The following is a 16,478-nucleotide window of genomic DNA, read 5'->3' on the forward strand; positions in this document are numbered from 1 at the left end:
TGTTCTTCCCTCCTGAGAAGGTCCGAGATGACTGTGAGTCCAGGTCGCACCCTCAGCTTCAGCCAGGGCTGAGGTCTGTGCAGAGGTGGCAGAAAGGCTCCCTGCCCTGGGGATGACGTGGACACACCAGGGATGGCACACGGCCTTTATTAGTGATCTGGGCAGGGTGAGCGCTGAGCAGGACCCCCCGCACTAAGGCGAGGGTTCCTGTGGCGGCGCGGGGCAGGGCACGGCGGGACGGTCACCCACAGCTGGAGTTGGGGGCGAGGCCTCCAGCCGCAGCAGCACCCGTTCTGCCTGAGAAACCAGCTCCTGGAAAAGTAAAACAAGTAGGTTGGCGTCTGCACGGGTGGTTTCAGGTCACCCGTGACAGTCCCGCTGGCTGGGGACAGTCCTCGGAGAGGTGTGATGAGAAACCTAGCCCTTTGCCACAGGCTCCGGTGCGGGACACCCACACACGTCAGAGCAGGACTGCGCTCCGTGCAGTTTTCCACGGCTGGTTCGGGGGAAGCGGATCACCAGGCCTTTCTTCTGAGGCACCTCTGGGTGGACTCCAGTTTCCAACCTTTTGGTGAGCAGCCAAGCCCTTGACTACCTGCACCACCCCGGGGCAAAGGCCTGGTTACTCCTTGCTGTGGGACGAACTTCGGTGGGGTTGTGCACCGGAATCATAGGCAGTCGGGAGAACAATCGCTTTGCGCTGTACGCTCAGACCAAGGCCGGCTCTGTATAAACCTCCCGTCCAGGCCCCGGACTCCAGGCTACTCAGGGCCGAGCCTTGGACAGGCGTGGGCATCAGCCTCCGAAGCCCCTGTGCCTGGGCCACTCACCAAACTGGAGGTGAAGCGTCCCTTGATCTCCTGTACCAGGGGTGTGATGCCGTTGGACACTAGCTCTGGCAGGATCTCCTCTGGGCAGAGAGGGGGGCTCCGTGAGGCTCTCTGCCCCTCCCCTCCGGGTCCCCCCACAGCTCTCAGGCTCAGGCGGGAACCCTGGGGCTCAGAAGCCACTTGGGATGGTGGCCGTGGGGTGACAGCACGACTGAGGAAGCTAGCGCTGCCTCCGGCTTTGTGGAGGGAGCAGCAGAGTGTGGGGGTGGAGCCCGTGTCCCTCTCAGCCGGGTCGGCGCCTGGCGCACTGGGCACTCGGGGATGTGGAGGGCAGGCTTGGGCGCCCCGCGGCCGCTCCCCGGGAGGCAGGGGAGGGGCTCACTGTAGGCAACGAGGTGGGACAGCAGCGTGCACAGGCATTCCACCACCTTGGGGTCGTCCTTGTGGAGCTCATACGTGTCCTGCAGGAGTGCAAGTCCACCGCTGCCCTCCTGGGGCATCACCACCTGGAAGGCCGCCAGCTCTGCGGGGAATGGGCGACGATGGCACCCTAAGTGCTAGGGACAGACTTCCTGAGGCTCTCCCACCCCAGCTGGGAGACATTTTTAACGAGGATCCTGCTGCCTTATCTCTAGTGGGGACCAGGTTGGAAAGGGCTCCATGGGGCCCTCCAGAGTCCCCAGCCATGCCCAGAGTGTGTGCCTTCAGGGGATGAAGCACAGCGATGTGGGGGATCCCCTCCATCAGCAGTCGCCAGGCTTGGGCTCCTACAGACTTCCCGAGCGCAGGCTGTGCTCCTGGGTGCCGGGTCCTGCCTGCACTCCTCTACCAAAGTGGACACTGGGCCCCAGGGGCATATACTAAGTGTCCCAGCAAGCAAGTGGCAGCCACGACTAACCAAACTCTGAGCCAGGCCCTTTGCCCTCAGGCCCCCGGCCCCTCTTCTTGTCCCCTGTGCGTGGACTGCTGACCTCGGGCAGCTGCAGGCAGGACTTGGGGTCAGGCCTGCACCCAGAACTGTGGGTTTGTCTCAGAGGGAAAAGCCCCATCCACCGCGTGCCTCCCACACTGAAGACCACCTCCCCCCAGACCCAGCCAATGTGAGGAGGGACCCAAGCCTGGCTGGTCAGCTTCCCCTTTCTCGGCCTCCCCCAGCCTGCTGCCTGGAACCACCCCCGACAAGTGCTTGGCTGGAGCTTTGGGGCACAGGTATGTGGGGGCAGGGGCAGGCAGAGTCAGAACCTCAGCCCGGATGTACCCAGGATCCTGGTCAGCTTGGGAACCCAGGCCAACTCAGGACACAGCCCAGCATTGGCCAGAGCAAGACAACCAGGGAGCAGAGGAGACGGCCAGGCGCTGGGGGCAGGCCTCGTTCTGGCGTCACAGGCATCACCCTGGAGTGGGAGCCTGTCTGCCACGCCCCAGGCCCCACGTTTCCCCCATGAAGGGTTATTATTATATATTATTATTATTAAGGGGTGATTGTAAAGGGCGTGGGCTTAGTAAGAGACAGCTGTGGTCTGTGTGGTATGGGACTTTGAGGGGCTGTTTTAATAGGTTATTCCCGGGCGTTGGGCAACAAGGTTACCATGCCTGTGTTTACGGACTGGGAGAGATGTGCACAGCGGAGCGCTGAGTGGGAAAGGGCCGTCTGGGTGGCTGCGATGATCCCACCCTTCGTTTCCGTCTCGCGGTCTGTGTGCATCCCCCGTGCCCCGGCCCTGGCGGCCCGGCCCAGCCCTCACCTGACACCTTGGCCAGGCTGGCCAGCCCGCGGTAGGCATTGTTCACCAGCAGGACCCTGTCCTGGCATAGCTGGATGCTCTGCAGGAACAGCCCAGTCACCTGCTCCAGCTGGCTCTCCTTGATGCAGCCTGCAGAGGGAGGTGCCGGCACCCTGTCGCCGTGTCCCTGCCAAAGACCTCAGCCCGCCCCACCCCGCTCCCCCCAGGCCTCACCTAGCATCGACAGCAGCCAGAGGACTGCACAGCCAGCTTCTGCCATCTCTCTGTCCGTGGAGTAGGTGGCCATCACGTGGGCCACAAGCGTTGGGGCATTCTCTAAGGGGGTCTTGTCCACGAGGACAGCTGGAGCCGGGGGCGGGGGGGCCAGACCTTGTGTGTACACAGTGCTTGCTGTATACGCCCCCCCACCCCACCCTGCCTCCCACCGAGGACAGCAGCAGAAGGCTTCCAGGGAGCAGCCAGCAGTCCTTAGGTGGGTACTCAGGACTCCCTCCCGCCAACGAGTCTGAGGACAGGGTTTATCTACCCTGGAGGGGCTCAGGACTTCTGCACCCGGGGTCAGCAAGGCTCTTTTGGGTTTTCCCGGGCTCTCCGTGGTTTGGGAGCCCTCTCTCCCGTGGGCAGGGGTGCCAGCTGGGGCACAGTGGAAGTCAGGCAGCATGAGCCAGGAGCCCCTTTTCTGAATTAGTGCCAAGGCTAACTGAAACCAGGGGCTCGCAGGGCCTCCCAGAGCTCACGGGAGCCAAGGGTTTCCGTGGGCAGCGCGGCCACATCCCCAGGGCGGGAGGCGCAGGGGGGTCTGCACAGCTCTGCCCACGGCCCGGGACAGACTCCCTGCCTGCCTGTATCCCCTTCCTCTCCTTTCTGTTCCTTCTGCCTCAGCGTAAGGCTCTTAGGGACAGGACGGGGAGGGCCCCAACCTCTCAGAGGTGACTGGGGGTGGGGCGCGGGGGCGCAGGGAGGCCCCTCACCGTCCACCAGGAGGGCCCAGAGCAGGCCCAGGCCAGTGATGCAGACGTCCCTGCTCTCCAGGAAGCTGTCCAAGTGCTCCAGGATGTGCTCAAACAGCGCGGCCTTCTGCAGCTGCCCCTCCGTCGATTCTGTGAGCGACCAGGATGAGGAGCACCTCCTCCATGAAGCCCTCCCTGAGCCTGCCTCCCTCCTCTGGTGTCCTGCAGCACTGCAGTCCGTTCGACCAGCCAGGGGCTCGGCGCCTGCACCTGGGCTCTTGGAACCGCCACTCCTGCTGTGGCAGCAGGAACTGAATAACTGGGGCCTGCGTGACTGGAACGTGTGATGGCGTGCCCTGGGAGCACGGAGCCACGTCCTCCCTCCCCATGGCCCTAGGATGCCCGGTGCTGCGTGAATGGAGATGATTGATAATTTGCCCCGACCTCAAAAAAAAAAAAAAAATTTTTTTTTCCCCCAGAAGGGCGGAGAGGTTTGGCCGTGCGGCTGTGGTGCCTGTGCACACTGGTGGTGGGGCGGGGGGTGGGGGGGGGTGCATGCCTGTACAGACAGAAGCTACGCATCCAGACAGAAGGGACTCTGCCCACAGCTGGAACTGCCTGGCTGAAGACAGTTCAACAGGGCCATCTCTGAAGTAGGCCAGCACGACCCTCCAAGTCACCTGTACCCAGGATTGACCCTCCTGACTCCCGCCCTGAATCCCCCCGGGGCCAGTCCGGTGCGTGGGAACCCACCCTGACTCGAGATGATGGTGAGCAGGCTGTAGCCCATGACGATGAGCTCCTCCGAGTCAGGGTGGCACCGCATGATGCCCAGCAGGCTGGCGATCATGGCGTTGCTGCACGGCGCCCGAGCCTCTGCGTCCTGCACCAGCGCTGCACGGCCATGGGGACGTGCGGTCGGTCAGCCCCGGCACGGCCCACAAGGAAGCAGGGTCGGCCCCAGCATGGCGCATGGGGAATCGGGGTCAGTCGGCCCCAGCACAGCCCACAAGGAAACAGGTTCAGCCCCAGTGCGGCCGGCCATGGAGAAGCAGCGCAGTCGGCCCCAGCATGGCTGAATGCATTTGGCAACCTCCCTCTGGGCAGGCTGTGCGCCCACTGGGTGGGGAGGGAGCTGAAGTCCACCCTGACCCTCTGTGCACCTGGTACAGAGCAGACTCCAACAATACTGGCAGCCTGACTGAGTCCCGCCTGCACAGGCAGCAGGCCCTAACACAAGATTTCAGCACATTTAGCTTAATGCGGAAACCCTGGTGGTGCAGTGGTTAAGTGCTACGGCTGCTAACCAAAGGGTTGGCAGTTCGAATCCACCAGGCGCTCCTTGGAAACTTTATGGGGCAGTTCTAGTCTGTCCTGTAGGGTCGCTATGAGTTGGAATCCACTCGACGGCACTGGGTTTGGTTTGGTTAGCTTAATGCAGTGCCTGGGAATTAAAGCTTAACTGCTAAAATCAGAAAGGTAGATACGTCCTTTTGGCTCTACATCAAAGACGGCGAGACGTTTTCTAACAATCCAAAGACTGGATGCTCTAAACTCTTGGTTCCTGCTTCTTCCAGGGCAGCAGGCTCAAGGCTGCCCCCGTGGGCCACCATCCTGCCCCCTCAGTCCCCCCCTCCTCCTAGCCACCCATCCATGAGGGTGACACTAGAGGACTCCACAGTCCCATGTGTCCAACGCCTTGGTTCATGGGGGACACCGGCTGGAGGGCGGGGTGCTTTCCTAGGCTGCGCAGCAGGTCCCCCACTGCCAGTCTGTACCCTGCCGTCTCCGTCATCCTGAGACGGGTTGGATGGGCGGGGCCGGGCACGGGCCCAGGGTCAGGGCTGGGGGTGAGTGGTTTAAGACGCTCAATCCCCACCTTGGCCAAGAACACGCAGCAGCAGGGAGCAGCCACACAGCTGCATGGCCAGGACTCGGTCGTGCTGCTTCAGGACCCCAATCACCAGCTCCACCAGCTCTATCGGCCACGGCAGACCTGGTGGGCAGGGAACACAGGCCAGACTTGGCAGGGGACGGACAGGAATGGGCAGTGGAGCCCAGAGGCTGCTGGGAACCTACAGGGTGTCAAGCACAGGACCTGATAGACAATTGCAAGGGCCAAGAAAAGCGCTTATTGGGTGCTTGGTGAGGATCTACTGCAGGCATCTTATCTGATGCCTCCCACAATTCTCGAGGTAGGTCCCTCCTGATGGTATGCCCATTGTACAGATGAAAAAACTGAGGGTCAGAGGTGAGAGCACCTGCTGTTGAGCAGCAGTGTGAACCAGGTCTGTCTGGCTGTGCAGCCCTGGCTGTAGCCACCCTGATGGTGAAACCCTGGGCTTCCTTCCACTCAGTCCTCTGTGCCGAGAACTGAGCAGGGTGTGGAGCAGCAGGTGAGAGAAGAGAGCAGGCAGCCCAGGTCAGTCCCAGCTCTACCCTGTGCCATTGCTGCTCCCCTCCCCCAACCTCAGTTTCCTCATCTGCAGAGTAGGGATGATGGTACCTGCGTCACAGGGCTGTGGTGAGTACGAGAGTCAGAAGCACTGGACCTAAGAAGCTGAGCCCCAGCAAACCCACACCAGGCCATCTGAAGCGGGCCTGGCTCTGGGGCGGGTGGGAAAGGACCCCAATCGCCTCCCTCAGCTTTCCCAGGAAGGCTCCATCTCCCTTCCCATAGACTCCATCCTGGCCAGTTTGGCTCTAGAAGGGATCCAGAGGAAGGCAGGAGGGAGGGAAAGACAAATGGCCCAGGTGAGGACCCTGCTGTCCCACGAGAGGGCTGGGGTGGGGCCTTTGTAATCACTGATGCCCCAGCCAGTGGGAGAGACCCTGCCCACAGTAGTATATGTCTCGTGGATGGGTGGGTAGATAGATGAATCGATGGATGGACAGGTGGATGGATGGTTGGAGATGGCTGGACAGGTGAGTAGATGAACAGGTAGATGGATGAGCAGGTGGGTGGGTGATTGGATAGATGGATAGTTGGATGGACAGATGCACAGGTGAATAGATGGACAAGTAGGTGGATAGTGGGTGGGTGGAAGGACAGATGGATGAATGGATAGTTGGATGGAGGGACAGATGGATGTATGGATAGTTGGATGGAGAGACATATGGATGGAGAGATAGTTGGATGGAGGGACAGATGGATGAGTGAGTGGGAGGATGGGTAGGTGGATGAATGGGTCGGTGGATGGATGGATGGTTGAATGGATAGATGGAAGGACTGGTGAATAGATGGACAGGTAGGTGAGTGTTGGGTGGGTGAACAGACAGATAGATGGATAATTGGATGAATAGATGGTTGGATGTACAGGTAGGTGGATGAACAGGTGGGCAGACAGATGGACGGATGAATGAAAGTTGGACGGGTAGGTGGGTGGCTGAGTGAGTAAATCAATACTCAGGCTGGTGAGAGAGATTGAGTGGAAAGATTTTATGAATACATAATTTTGGAGTATGTTGGGGAAAGAGGCGCTCACATGCTCTCTTGGCCAGTGTGTGATGTGGTGTGTCTACGGAGGGAAATCTGCAGTATCTCTGAAAATGTAGTCACCCCACCCCCGAATATCTAGAAACTTATCCCACAGAAATACTCTCACAAGTGCACAAATACACGTGCACCAGGCTCATCGTTACAGTGTTGCTTGTCATTGTGGAAAATCAGAAACAACTCAACTATCCATCCATTGGAAACCCTGGTGGCGTAGTGGTTAAGTGCTACGGCTGCTAACCAAAGGGTCGGCAGTTTGAGTCCGCCAGGCGCTCCCTGGAAACTCTATGGGGCAGTTTTACTCTGTCCTACAGGGTCGCTATGAGTCGGAATCGACTCGATGGCACTGGGTTTGGTTTTTGGTTTATCCATCCATAGGGAAATTGTGGAATAGGCGCATCCATTAAAATCATGTCAAGGGGGACCCCTGGAAATGAAACAGGTACCCACCACCCAACGTCCCACCCTGTTCTGCTGGGTACAGGAGGTGGCACAGGGAAAATTACAGGTGCCTACCTTTCAAGCTGGTCGTGAAGACATGGGGTCTTATGGGAATGGAAGCAGGCCTCAGAGGCATATGAAAGCCCTAGCTAAGAGACATCCCCAAAGGCCTGGCTACAGGGTCTGCCTGGGGGAGGAGCTGGAGAAGGGGCATGGTGGTTTCTACCTAGCTCATCCTCAGACATTATCAGGAGCCTCTTGATGGCCTTGAGCTGGACTTCGGGCCGGCTGGAGAAGTTCTGCATGACCTCTGCAGGAAACATAGGGGGTCTTCCAAGGGCCAGGGGCACCTGCGGCACCGTCTGCAGCTACCCACCACTGGTCTGGATGCATGGCATACATCCCCCCGTCAAACCCCTGGTCAGGCTGTGGGTGCTTTATCATACTGTTACAGATTGAATGGTGTTCCCCAAAAGGATGTGTTGTAAATCCTAATCCCTATATCTGTGGTTATAATCCCATTTGGGAATGGGTTTTCTTTGTTACGTTAACGAGGCCCTATGAGTACAGTGTGTATTTCAAGCCAATCACCTTTGAGATATAAAAAGAGCAGACTGGAAGAGAGGAGCAAGTAGAGATAGGAGAAGATAGACACCGTGCTACATGAAGATCACCAAAGAGCCAAGGAATAAGAACCTTGCCCCAGAGCTGACAAATAAAGCCTTCCCGTGGAGCAGGTACCCTAAATTCAGACTGCTACCCTCCTAAAAAAACCCTCCTAACTCTGGGAAAATAAATTTGTTTGCTAAAGTCACTGAATAAGAGCTTCAGAACAGAGGTGCCTGGCATATTTAGGGTGCCTGGCCTAGGATCAAGCCAGACTCCATTTTGTTACAAGCTCAGTGATTTTGCATTCCTGAGAATATAACTTTGACCTTCTTCCCTTTCATATGCAATATGGACTTGGGCCTCTAGCTGGGTGGGACCAACAAACAATACGGCCACATCTAGGCAAGCCAGGGGAAGCCTGGGCAAGCCCAGGAAAGTCCAACCAATCAGAATCCTACTGGGAGATTACTGATTCCACCCTATAACTATCCCCACAAAGCCGCTACCCCTTGGATCCATTGGCTTTACTCTGTGTGGGCTAACATCTCCCCATTCAAATGTTTCTTACATGCTTTCAATAAATCTCTTTGTTTTACTCTAGCAGAGTCTGAGAGTTTCACTCTACAACATTTTGGCATAGCGGGTGGGCTTTCGAAGGCACCCCATCTTCAGTGAACCCCGAGACTGTCGAGAACTGGAGCTCTGGTGCCAGCTCAAGCCTCGTCCTCGATCCGTCACCACGAAATCTCAGGTTGGCAAAGGTAAGCCCTCCTGAATCTTGAGCTTCCACTTCACTGGAGAGATGGCTCTTCAGGATTTTTATTGTCAGTTTTGTTTTTGGCTTTCATTTCCCGTTCGTGTTCTGAACATTTTGACAAGGTCAGTCCGCCATCTAGTGGATAATCCTGGTAAGACTTTAGAACTCAATTTTTGTTTTCTCCAGGAACACAGGAAACCCTGGTGGCATAGTGGTTAAGTGCTATGGCTGCTAACCAAAGGGTTGGCAGTTCAAATCCACCAGGTGCTCCTTGGAAACTGTGGGGCAGTTCTACTCCGTCCTATAGGGTCGCCATGAGTCGGAATCAATTCGACGGCACTGGGTTTGGTCTTTTGGTTCTAGGAACACATAACGCTTAAGTGTACCTCTAAGTTACTTGGTAAGAGGGGGAATGCCAGCTCCGAAAATAGCCTGGTTCAGTTTTTGTATCTTGATAGCTGGCATGAACTTATTAAGGGTGATTTAGGAAATCAATGGCCATTAAAGGGCTCATTTGACCAAGGTAAATTGACTTTTCTGTGCAGTAAACTAGAGGCTCCCAAATAAAAAAAGTACAATGAAAAGCCTGTTTTAATTAGTACCTAGAAGCTTCCAAACAGGCTAGCCAAATTAAAGAAATACAATGTCAGCGGCCTGCCCCTGTTTCTCCCACCCCCATTCCTTCTTGCCCTCACCTTTCCTGAACTCCCTTCCTACCCTACAGAACCTACCAAAACACTAGAGACACTCGTTTCTGTGATAGTCCCTGAGATGCCTTTTAAGATACGGTATCCAGAAGAACCGGATAAACCTACCCAGGTTGCCTCTTCCCCTTGGTCTAAGGCACAACTTCACGCAATTGTAAAGGACTTTCCTGATCCTCATGAATATTCCCCAAAATATACCCAGGAATTTAGGATTTGAATAGAAACTTATGAAAGTGGCCCATCAGATCTGTATCCATTAATAAATATGTCACTGTACCAGGGGAAGCTCAAAGGTGGATGGAGGAGGCCAATTAGAAAAATCCAGAAAGATCTTTTAACTATAGAACCCAAGGTTCCTGCTATAGAATTATAAGACCAAACCAAAGCCATTGTTAAATTACTCATAGATTGAATTATGTCCCCCAAAAATGTGTGTATCAATTTGGCTGGATCATGGTCCCCAGTATTGTGTCGTTGTCCTCCATTTTATGATTGGAATTTTATGTTAAGGAGGATTACGGTGGGACTGTAACACCCTTACTAAGGTCACATCCCTGATCCAATGTGAAGAGAGCTTCCCTGGGGTGTGGCCTGCACCACCTTTTATCTTACAAGAGATTAAATGAAAGGGAAGCAAGCAGAGAGTTGGGGACCTCATACCACCAAGCAGTGCCGGGAACAGAGTGCGTCCTTCAGACCTGAGGTTCCTGCGCTGAGATGCTCCTAGACCAAGGGAAGACTGATGCATCGCAAGGACCTTCCTCCAAAGCCAGCAGAGAGAGAAAGCTTTCCCCTGAAGGTGATGCCCTGAATTCAGGTTTCTAGCCTACTGGACTGTGAGAGAATAAACTTCTCTTTGTTAAAGCCATCCACTTATGGTACTTCTGTTACAGCAGCACTAGATGACTAAGACAGACTGTATTCCAAATTTTTTTCCTAATAAAACAGATTGGGCCAAAGACCAAGGCTGTAATCAAGAAAAGGATAATTATATGGACTGCTTGGGCAAACCTTTTTATTATTATTGTACTTTAGATGGAGGTTTACAGAACAAACTGTTATTGTTGTTGTTAGGTACCGCTGAGTCGGTTCCGACTCATAGTGACCCTATGTACCACAAAACGAGACACTGCCCGGTCCTGCCCCATTCTTAACAATCGTTATGCTTGAGCCCATTGTTGCAGCCACTGTGTCAATCCATCTCGTTGAGGGTCTTCCTCTATTCCGCTGACCCTATACTTTACCAAGCATGATGTCCTTCTCCAGGGACTGATCCCTCCTGACAACATATTCAAAGTATGTAAGATGCAGTCTCTCCATCCTTGCTTCTAAGGAGCATTCTGGCTGTACTTCTTCCAAGGCAGATTTGTTCATTCTTTCAGCAGACCATGGTATATCCAATATCCTTCACCAACACCACAACCTGAAGGCGTCAATTCTTCTTCAGTTTTCCTTATACACTGTCCAGCTTTCACATGCATTTGATGTGGTTGAAAATACCATGGCTTGAGTCAGGCGCACCTTAGTCTTCAAGGTGACACCTTTGCTTTTCAGTACTTTAAAGAAAAGAATCCTTCACCACTGCAATTCAAGCCTTGAATACTTTCTTCAGTTCTTTCAGCTTGAGAAACACCAAGCGTGTCCCTCTTCCCTTTTGGTTTTTTGTCTCCAGCTCTTTGCACATGTTATTATAATACTTTGTCTTCTCGAGCCTCCCTTTGAAATCTTCTGTTCAGTTATTTTACTTCATCAATTCTTCTTTTGCTTTAGCTGCTTGACTCTCAAGAGCAAGTTTCAGAGTCTCCTCTGACATCCATCTTGGTCTTTTCTTTCTTTCCTGTCTTTTCAATGACCTCTCACTTTTTTCATGGATGATGTCCTTGATGTCATTCCACAACTCATCTAGTCTTCGGTCACTAGCGTTCAATGCATCAAATCTATTTTTCAGATGGTCTCTAACTTCAGGTGGGATATGCTCGAGGTCATATTTTGGCTCTCGTGGACTTGCTCTGATTTTCTTCAGTTTCAGCTTGAACTTGCATATGAAAAATTGATGGTCTGTTCCACAGTCGGCCCCTGGCCTTGTTCTGACTGATGATATTGAGCTTTTCCATTGTCTCCACAGATGTAGTCAGTTTGATTTCTGTGTGTTCCATCTGGCGAGGTCCCTGTGTATAGTCGCCGTTTATGTTGGTGAAAGAAGGTATTTGCGATGAAGAAGTTGTTGGTCTTGCAAAATTCTATCATTCGATCTCTGGCATTGTTTCTATCACCAAGGCCATATTTTCCAACTACTGATCCTTCTTCTTTGTTTCCAACTTTTGCCTTCTAATCACCAGTGATTATCAATGCATCTTGATTGCAAGTTCGATCAATTGCAGACTGCAGGAGCTGATAAAAATCTTATATTTCTTCATCTTTGGCCCTAGTGGTTGGTGCGTAAATTTGAATAACAGTCATATTAACTGGTCTTCCTTGTAGGCATATGGATATTATCCTATCACTGACAGTGTTGTACTTCAGGATAGATCTTGAAATGCTCTTTTTGACAATGAATGCAACACCATTCCTCTTCAAGTTGTCATTCCCAGCATAGTAGACCACATGATTGTCAGATTCAAAATGGCCAATACCAGTCCATTTCAGTTCACTAAACTAATGCCTAGGATATCGATGTTTATGCGTTCCATTTCATTTTTGATGATTTCCAATTTTCCTAGATTTATACTTTGTACATTCCAGGTTCCAATTATTAAAGGATATTTGCAGCTGCTTCTTCTCATTTTGAACGGTACCACATCAGCAAATGAAGGTCCTGAAAGCTTTACTCCAACCACGTTATTAAGGTCGACTCTACTTTGAGGAGGCAGCTCTTCCCCAGTCATCTTCTGAGTGCCGTCCAACCTGAGGGGCTCATCTTCCAGCACTGTATCAGACAATGTTCTGCTGCTGTTCATAAGGTTTTCACTGGCTAATGCTTTTCAGAAGTAGACTGCCAGGTCCTTCTTCCTAGTCTGTCTTAGTCTGGAAGCTCAGCTGAAACCTGTCCTCCATGGGTGTCCCTGCTGGTATCTGAATACTGGCGGCATAGCTTCCAGCATCACAGCAACACACAAGGCCCCACAGTACAACAATCTGACAGACACGTGGGGGACTGAAGGTTCTAGCCAGGACAATTAGGTGATTATTTTGTGTCAGGAGCCTGCACTGTCCCTCCAAACCTCGAGAGCCCCATCACCAGGCCTTTCTTCCACCATCCTAGGAGGTAATGACCTCACATACTCAAGTGGCCTCTAAGTCATACTCATCTCTTCCCAACTCGTTCTGTGATGTCACTTTGGTGGATTGTGCTCAGCCACGGTGGGCGTATCTGTTGTTGTTGTTAGGTGCCATTGAATAGGTTCTGACTCATGGCAATGCTATGCACAACAGAACAAAATACTGCCGGGTCATGTGCCATCCTCACAATCTTTATGTTTGAGCCCATTGTTGCAGCCATCGTGTCAATCCATCTCGTTGAAGGTCTTCCTCTTTTTCACTGACCCTCTACTAAGCATGATGTCCTCCAGGGACTGCTCCCTCCTAATGAATGAAAAGGCTGGACAATGAATAAGGACGATCAAAGAAGAATTGATGCATTTGAATTATGGTGTTGGCAAAGAATACTGAATATATGATGGACTGCCAGAAGAACGAACAAATCTGTCTTGGAAGAAGTACAGCCAGAATGCTCCTTGGAAGCAAGGATGGGGAGGACTTTGGACATGTTATCAGGAGGAGCACATTTACACCATGGAAATTGGCAAACACTACAGGGTTTATCAGCGCTCCATGATGCCTATTCAGTTCCTCTGCCCCAGATGCTGTTACTCTACCTCCCTCCAGACATCACTACCCCTTACTGAGCTTCTGCTCTGCATTTGCTGGGAGCAGCCTTTGCTGATGCTGCTGGGAATACCTAGTACCTGTTTTTCTGTTGAATTGGGTCTATACTACCAAAGAATTGTCATATATATTTTCAGAAAACTGGTTTGTTTATGTTACATGGTATTGTATAATCCTGGTCTTTCAGCTATGTGGTTTTCTGTCTCATTTTATTCGGAGAGTTTGCCTCTAGTCTAAAGAGTAGTGTCTGAGTTTCTGTATTGTATCAGGTTAGAGGCCATCACTGGCAATTACCATTTTTTATGAAGATCTCCATTTTTAGATCTTCCAAGAAAAACTGCTTTTTGCATCCATCTTATGATTTGAACTTTTAGTAACTACTTGGAGAAACTTTGGTATAAATTGGTCTATTTAAAAAATATACTGAAAGAATAGGTTGTTTATTTTGATTGGTATAACACAACCTTAAAAAGGGACAAAGTATTCTTAAGAAATTTCTTTTCTAAAGGATCCTATAAAGCATGAAAAAGATAGGGTTATGAAAAAGTAATAATCTCCTACCTCCGGATGGTATTATTAAAATTAGATTATAATATTTATTCAAAGAACTTACTCTGATTGGTTTAATGATAAATAGGAACTTATATAAATAAAATAGTCCTAATATTCCCAGGAATTAATGAAAATGAATTAGTTCTGACAAAGGTTTTTATGTTTATGTCAACCTTGAAAACAAAATCTTTTTAAATAACTTAAGCTAGATATTATGTAATGTGTTTTATTTAAGGAAAAGGGGTAATTTTGTCTTAAAGTAAAACTAGCAGTTCCAAATGGGAAAAGTGAGGCATATAACAAGCCTGGAGGGGGAAAAAAATGGCTAGCCAAGAACTGATGGATTCAATTACAAAATTGTTAAAGACCTTTGGTATTTACTGGGTAGATCCAAGGTTGTGATAAGAAGGGAAAACTGCTTATGAAAAGAATAATAAAAGGGAAAGAAATTAGTTATCTTTTGCCTTTCAAAATGCCTTGTTGTTAGGTGCCATCAAGTCTATACTGACTCATAACGACTCTATGGACAACAGAACAAAACAATGCCTGGTCCAATGCCATCCTCACAATCATTGCTATATTTGAGCCCATTGTTCCAGCTACCGTGTCAATCCATCTTGCGGAGGCTTTCCAGTCTTTTGCTGACCCTCTACTTTACCAAGCATGATGTCCTCCCGGGACTGGTCCCTCCTGATAACATGGACAAAATACGTGAAACAAAGTCTAGCCATCTTTGCTTCTAAGGAGCATTCTGGCTGTACTTCTTCAAGACAGATTTGTTCGTTCTTTTAGCAGTCCATGGTATATTCAATATTCTTCACAAACACCATAATTCAAAGGCATCAATTCTTCAGTCTTCCTAATTCACTGTCCAGCTTTCACACGCATATGAGGCAATTGAAAACACCATGGCTTGGGCCAGGTGCACTTCAGTCCTTAAAGTGAAATCTTTGCTTTCTAACACTTTAAAGAGATCTTTTGCAGCAGACTTGTCCAACGTAATATGTCGTTTGAATTTCTTGACTGTTGCTTCCATGAGTGTTGATTGTGGATCCAAGTAAAATTAAATTCTTGACAACTTCAATCTTTTCTCCATTTATCATGATGCTGCTTATTGATCCAGTTGTGAGGATCTGTGTTTTCTTTATGTTGAGGAGTAATCCATATTGAAGGCTGTATTTTGATCTTCATCAGTAAGTGCTTCAAGTTCTCTTCACTTTTAGCAAGCAAGGTTGTGTCAACTTAATATCGCAGATTGTCGGTCTTCCTGCAGTCCTGATGCAGCATCCTTCTACATATAATCCATCTTCTCGGATTACCTGCTCAGCATACAGTTTGAATAAGTACGGTGAAAGGGTACAACCCTGACGCACACCTCTCATGAATTTAAACCATGCAGTATCCCCTTACTCTGTTAGAATGACTGTCTCTTGGTCTAAGTACAGGTTCCTCATAAGCAAAATTAAATGTTCTGGAATTCCCATTCTTCGCAATGTTATCCATAATTTGTTATAATCCACACCATCGAATGCCTTTGCATAGTCAATAAACACATGTAAACATCTTTCTGGTATTCTCTGCTTTCACCCATGATCCATTCGACATCAGCAATAATACCCCTCATTCCACATCCTCTTCTGAATTTGGCTTGCATTTTTGGCAGTTTCCTGTCAATATTCTGCTGTAACCACTTTTAAATGATCTTCAGCAAAGTTTTACTTGTGTGTGATATTAATGACATTGTTTGATAATTTCTGCATTCTGTTGGATCTCCTTTGGAGTGCGTACAAATATGGATCTCTTTTCCAGTCAGTTCGACAGGTAACTGTCTTCCAAATTTCGTGGCATAGACAACTGCGCGCTTCCAGGGCTGCATCCATTTGCTGAAACATCTCAGTTAGTATTCCATCAATTTCCAGAACCTTGTTTTTCTCCAATGCCTTCGGTGTAGCTTGGGCTTCTTCCTTCAGTATCATCGGTTCTTGATCATATGCTACCTCCTGAAATGGTTGAAAGCCAACCAATTCTTTTTCATGCAGTGACTCTGTGTATTCCTTCTACCTTCTTCTGATGCTTCCTGTGTCATTTAATATTTTCCCCGTAGAATCCTTCAACATTGCAACTCAAGCCTTAAATTTTTTCAAAATGCCTAGGTCAACTTTAACATATACAAATGAACTGGAATGACCCAATCTTATCTCTACCATGAGTCAAAAGAGAGGGAGGTTGGAGCAGAATCAGGCCTCCCCTGACCCCAGCCTCTGAGGCCACGTGGCTTCAGGAAAGCTTTTGAGGGACCCCTCCCAACTAGATAAGGACCTTTTTAAGACAAAAGAAAATGATGTCTTACTGTAGTTATCAGAAATTAGACGGATACCCATCATAAAAGAACTGTACCCCTTGCTGTCTAGTCAACTCCAACTCATAGTGACCTTATGCAACAGAGTAGAACTGCCCCATATGGCTTCCAAGGAGCTTCTGGTGGATTTGAACTGCCAACCTTTTG

General features: G+C 50.4%; 1 protein-coding gene across 4 annotated transcripts in view; it reads right to left on the reverse strand.

The window, feature by feature from the left end:
* Positions 1-76: 76 nt before the first annotated feature.
* The window catches only part of STKLD1 (serine/threonine kinase like domain containing 1), a 43,609-nt gene continuing 27,207 nt past the window's right edge, over positions 77-16,478 (reverse strand). The window contains exons 11-18 of one of the 4 annotated variants that reach the window (XM_049895150.1): positions 5,405-5,521; positions 4,279-4,419; positions 3,547-3,675; positions 2,789-2,917; positions 2,576-2,704; positions 1,213-1,353; positions 831-910; positions 77-312 (exon numbers count right to left, since the gene is read on the reverse strand). In XM_049895150.1, the coding sequence (XP_049751107.1) occupies positions 193-312; positions 831-910; positions 1,213-1,353; positions 2,576-2,704; positions 2,789-2,917; positions 3,547-3,675; positions 4,279-4,419; positions 5,405-5,521 (986 nt within the window). In that variant the 3' untranslated portion in view covers positions 77-192. Of the gene's footprint in view, positions 313-825; positions 1,354-2,575; positions 2,705-2,788; positions 2,945-3,546; positions 3,676-4,278; positions 4,420-5,404; positions 5,522-16,478 lie in introns of those variants that run through there. The other 3 variants (XM_049895148.1, XM_049895149.1, XM_049895151.1) reach the window with 3 other exon arrangements.

This window comes from Elephas maximus, chromosome 9, assembly GCF_024166365.1.
Source record: "Elephas maximus indicus isolate mEleMax1 chromosome 9, mEleMax1 primary haplotype, whole genome shotgun sequence".
NCBI lineage: Eukaryota > Metazoa > Chordata > Mammalia > Proboscidea > Elephantidae > Elephas > Elephas maximus.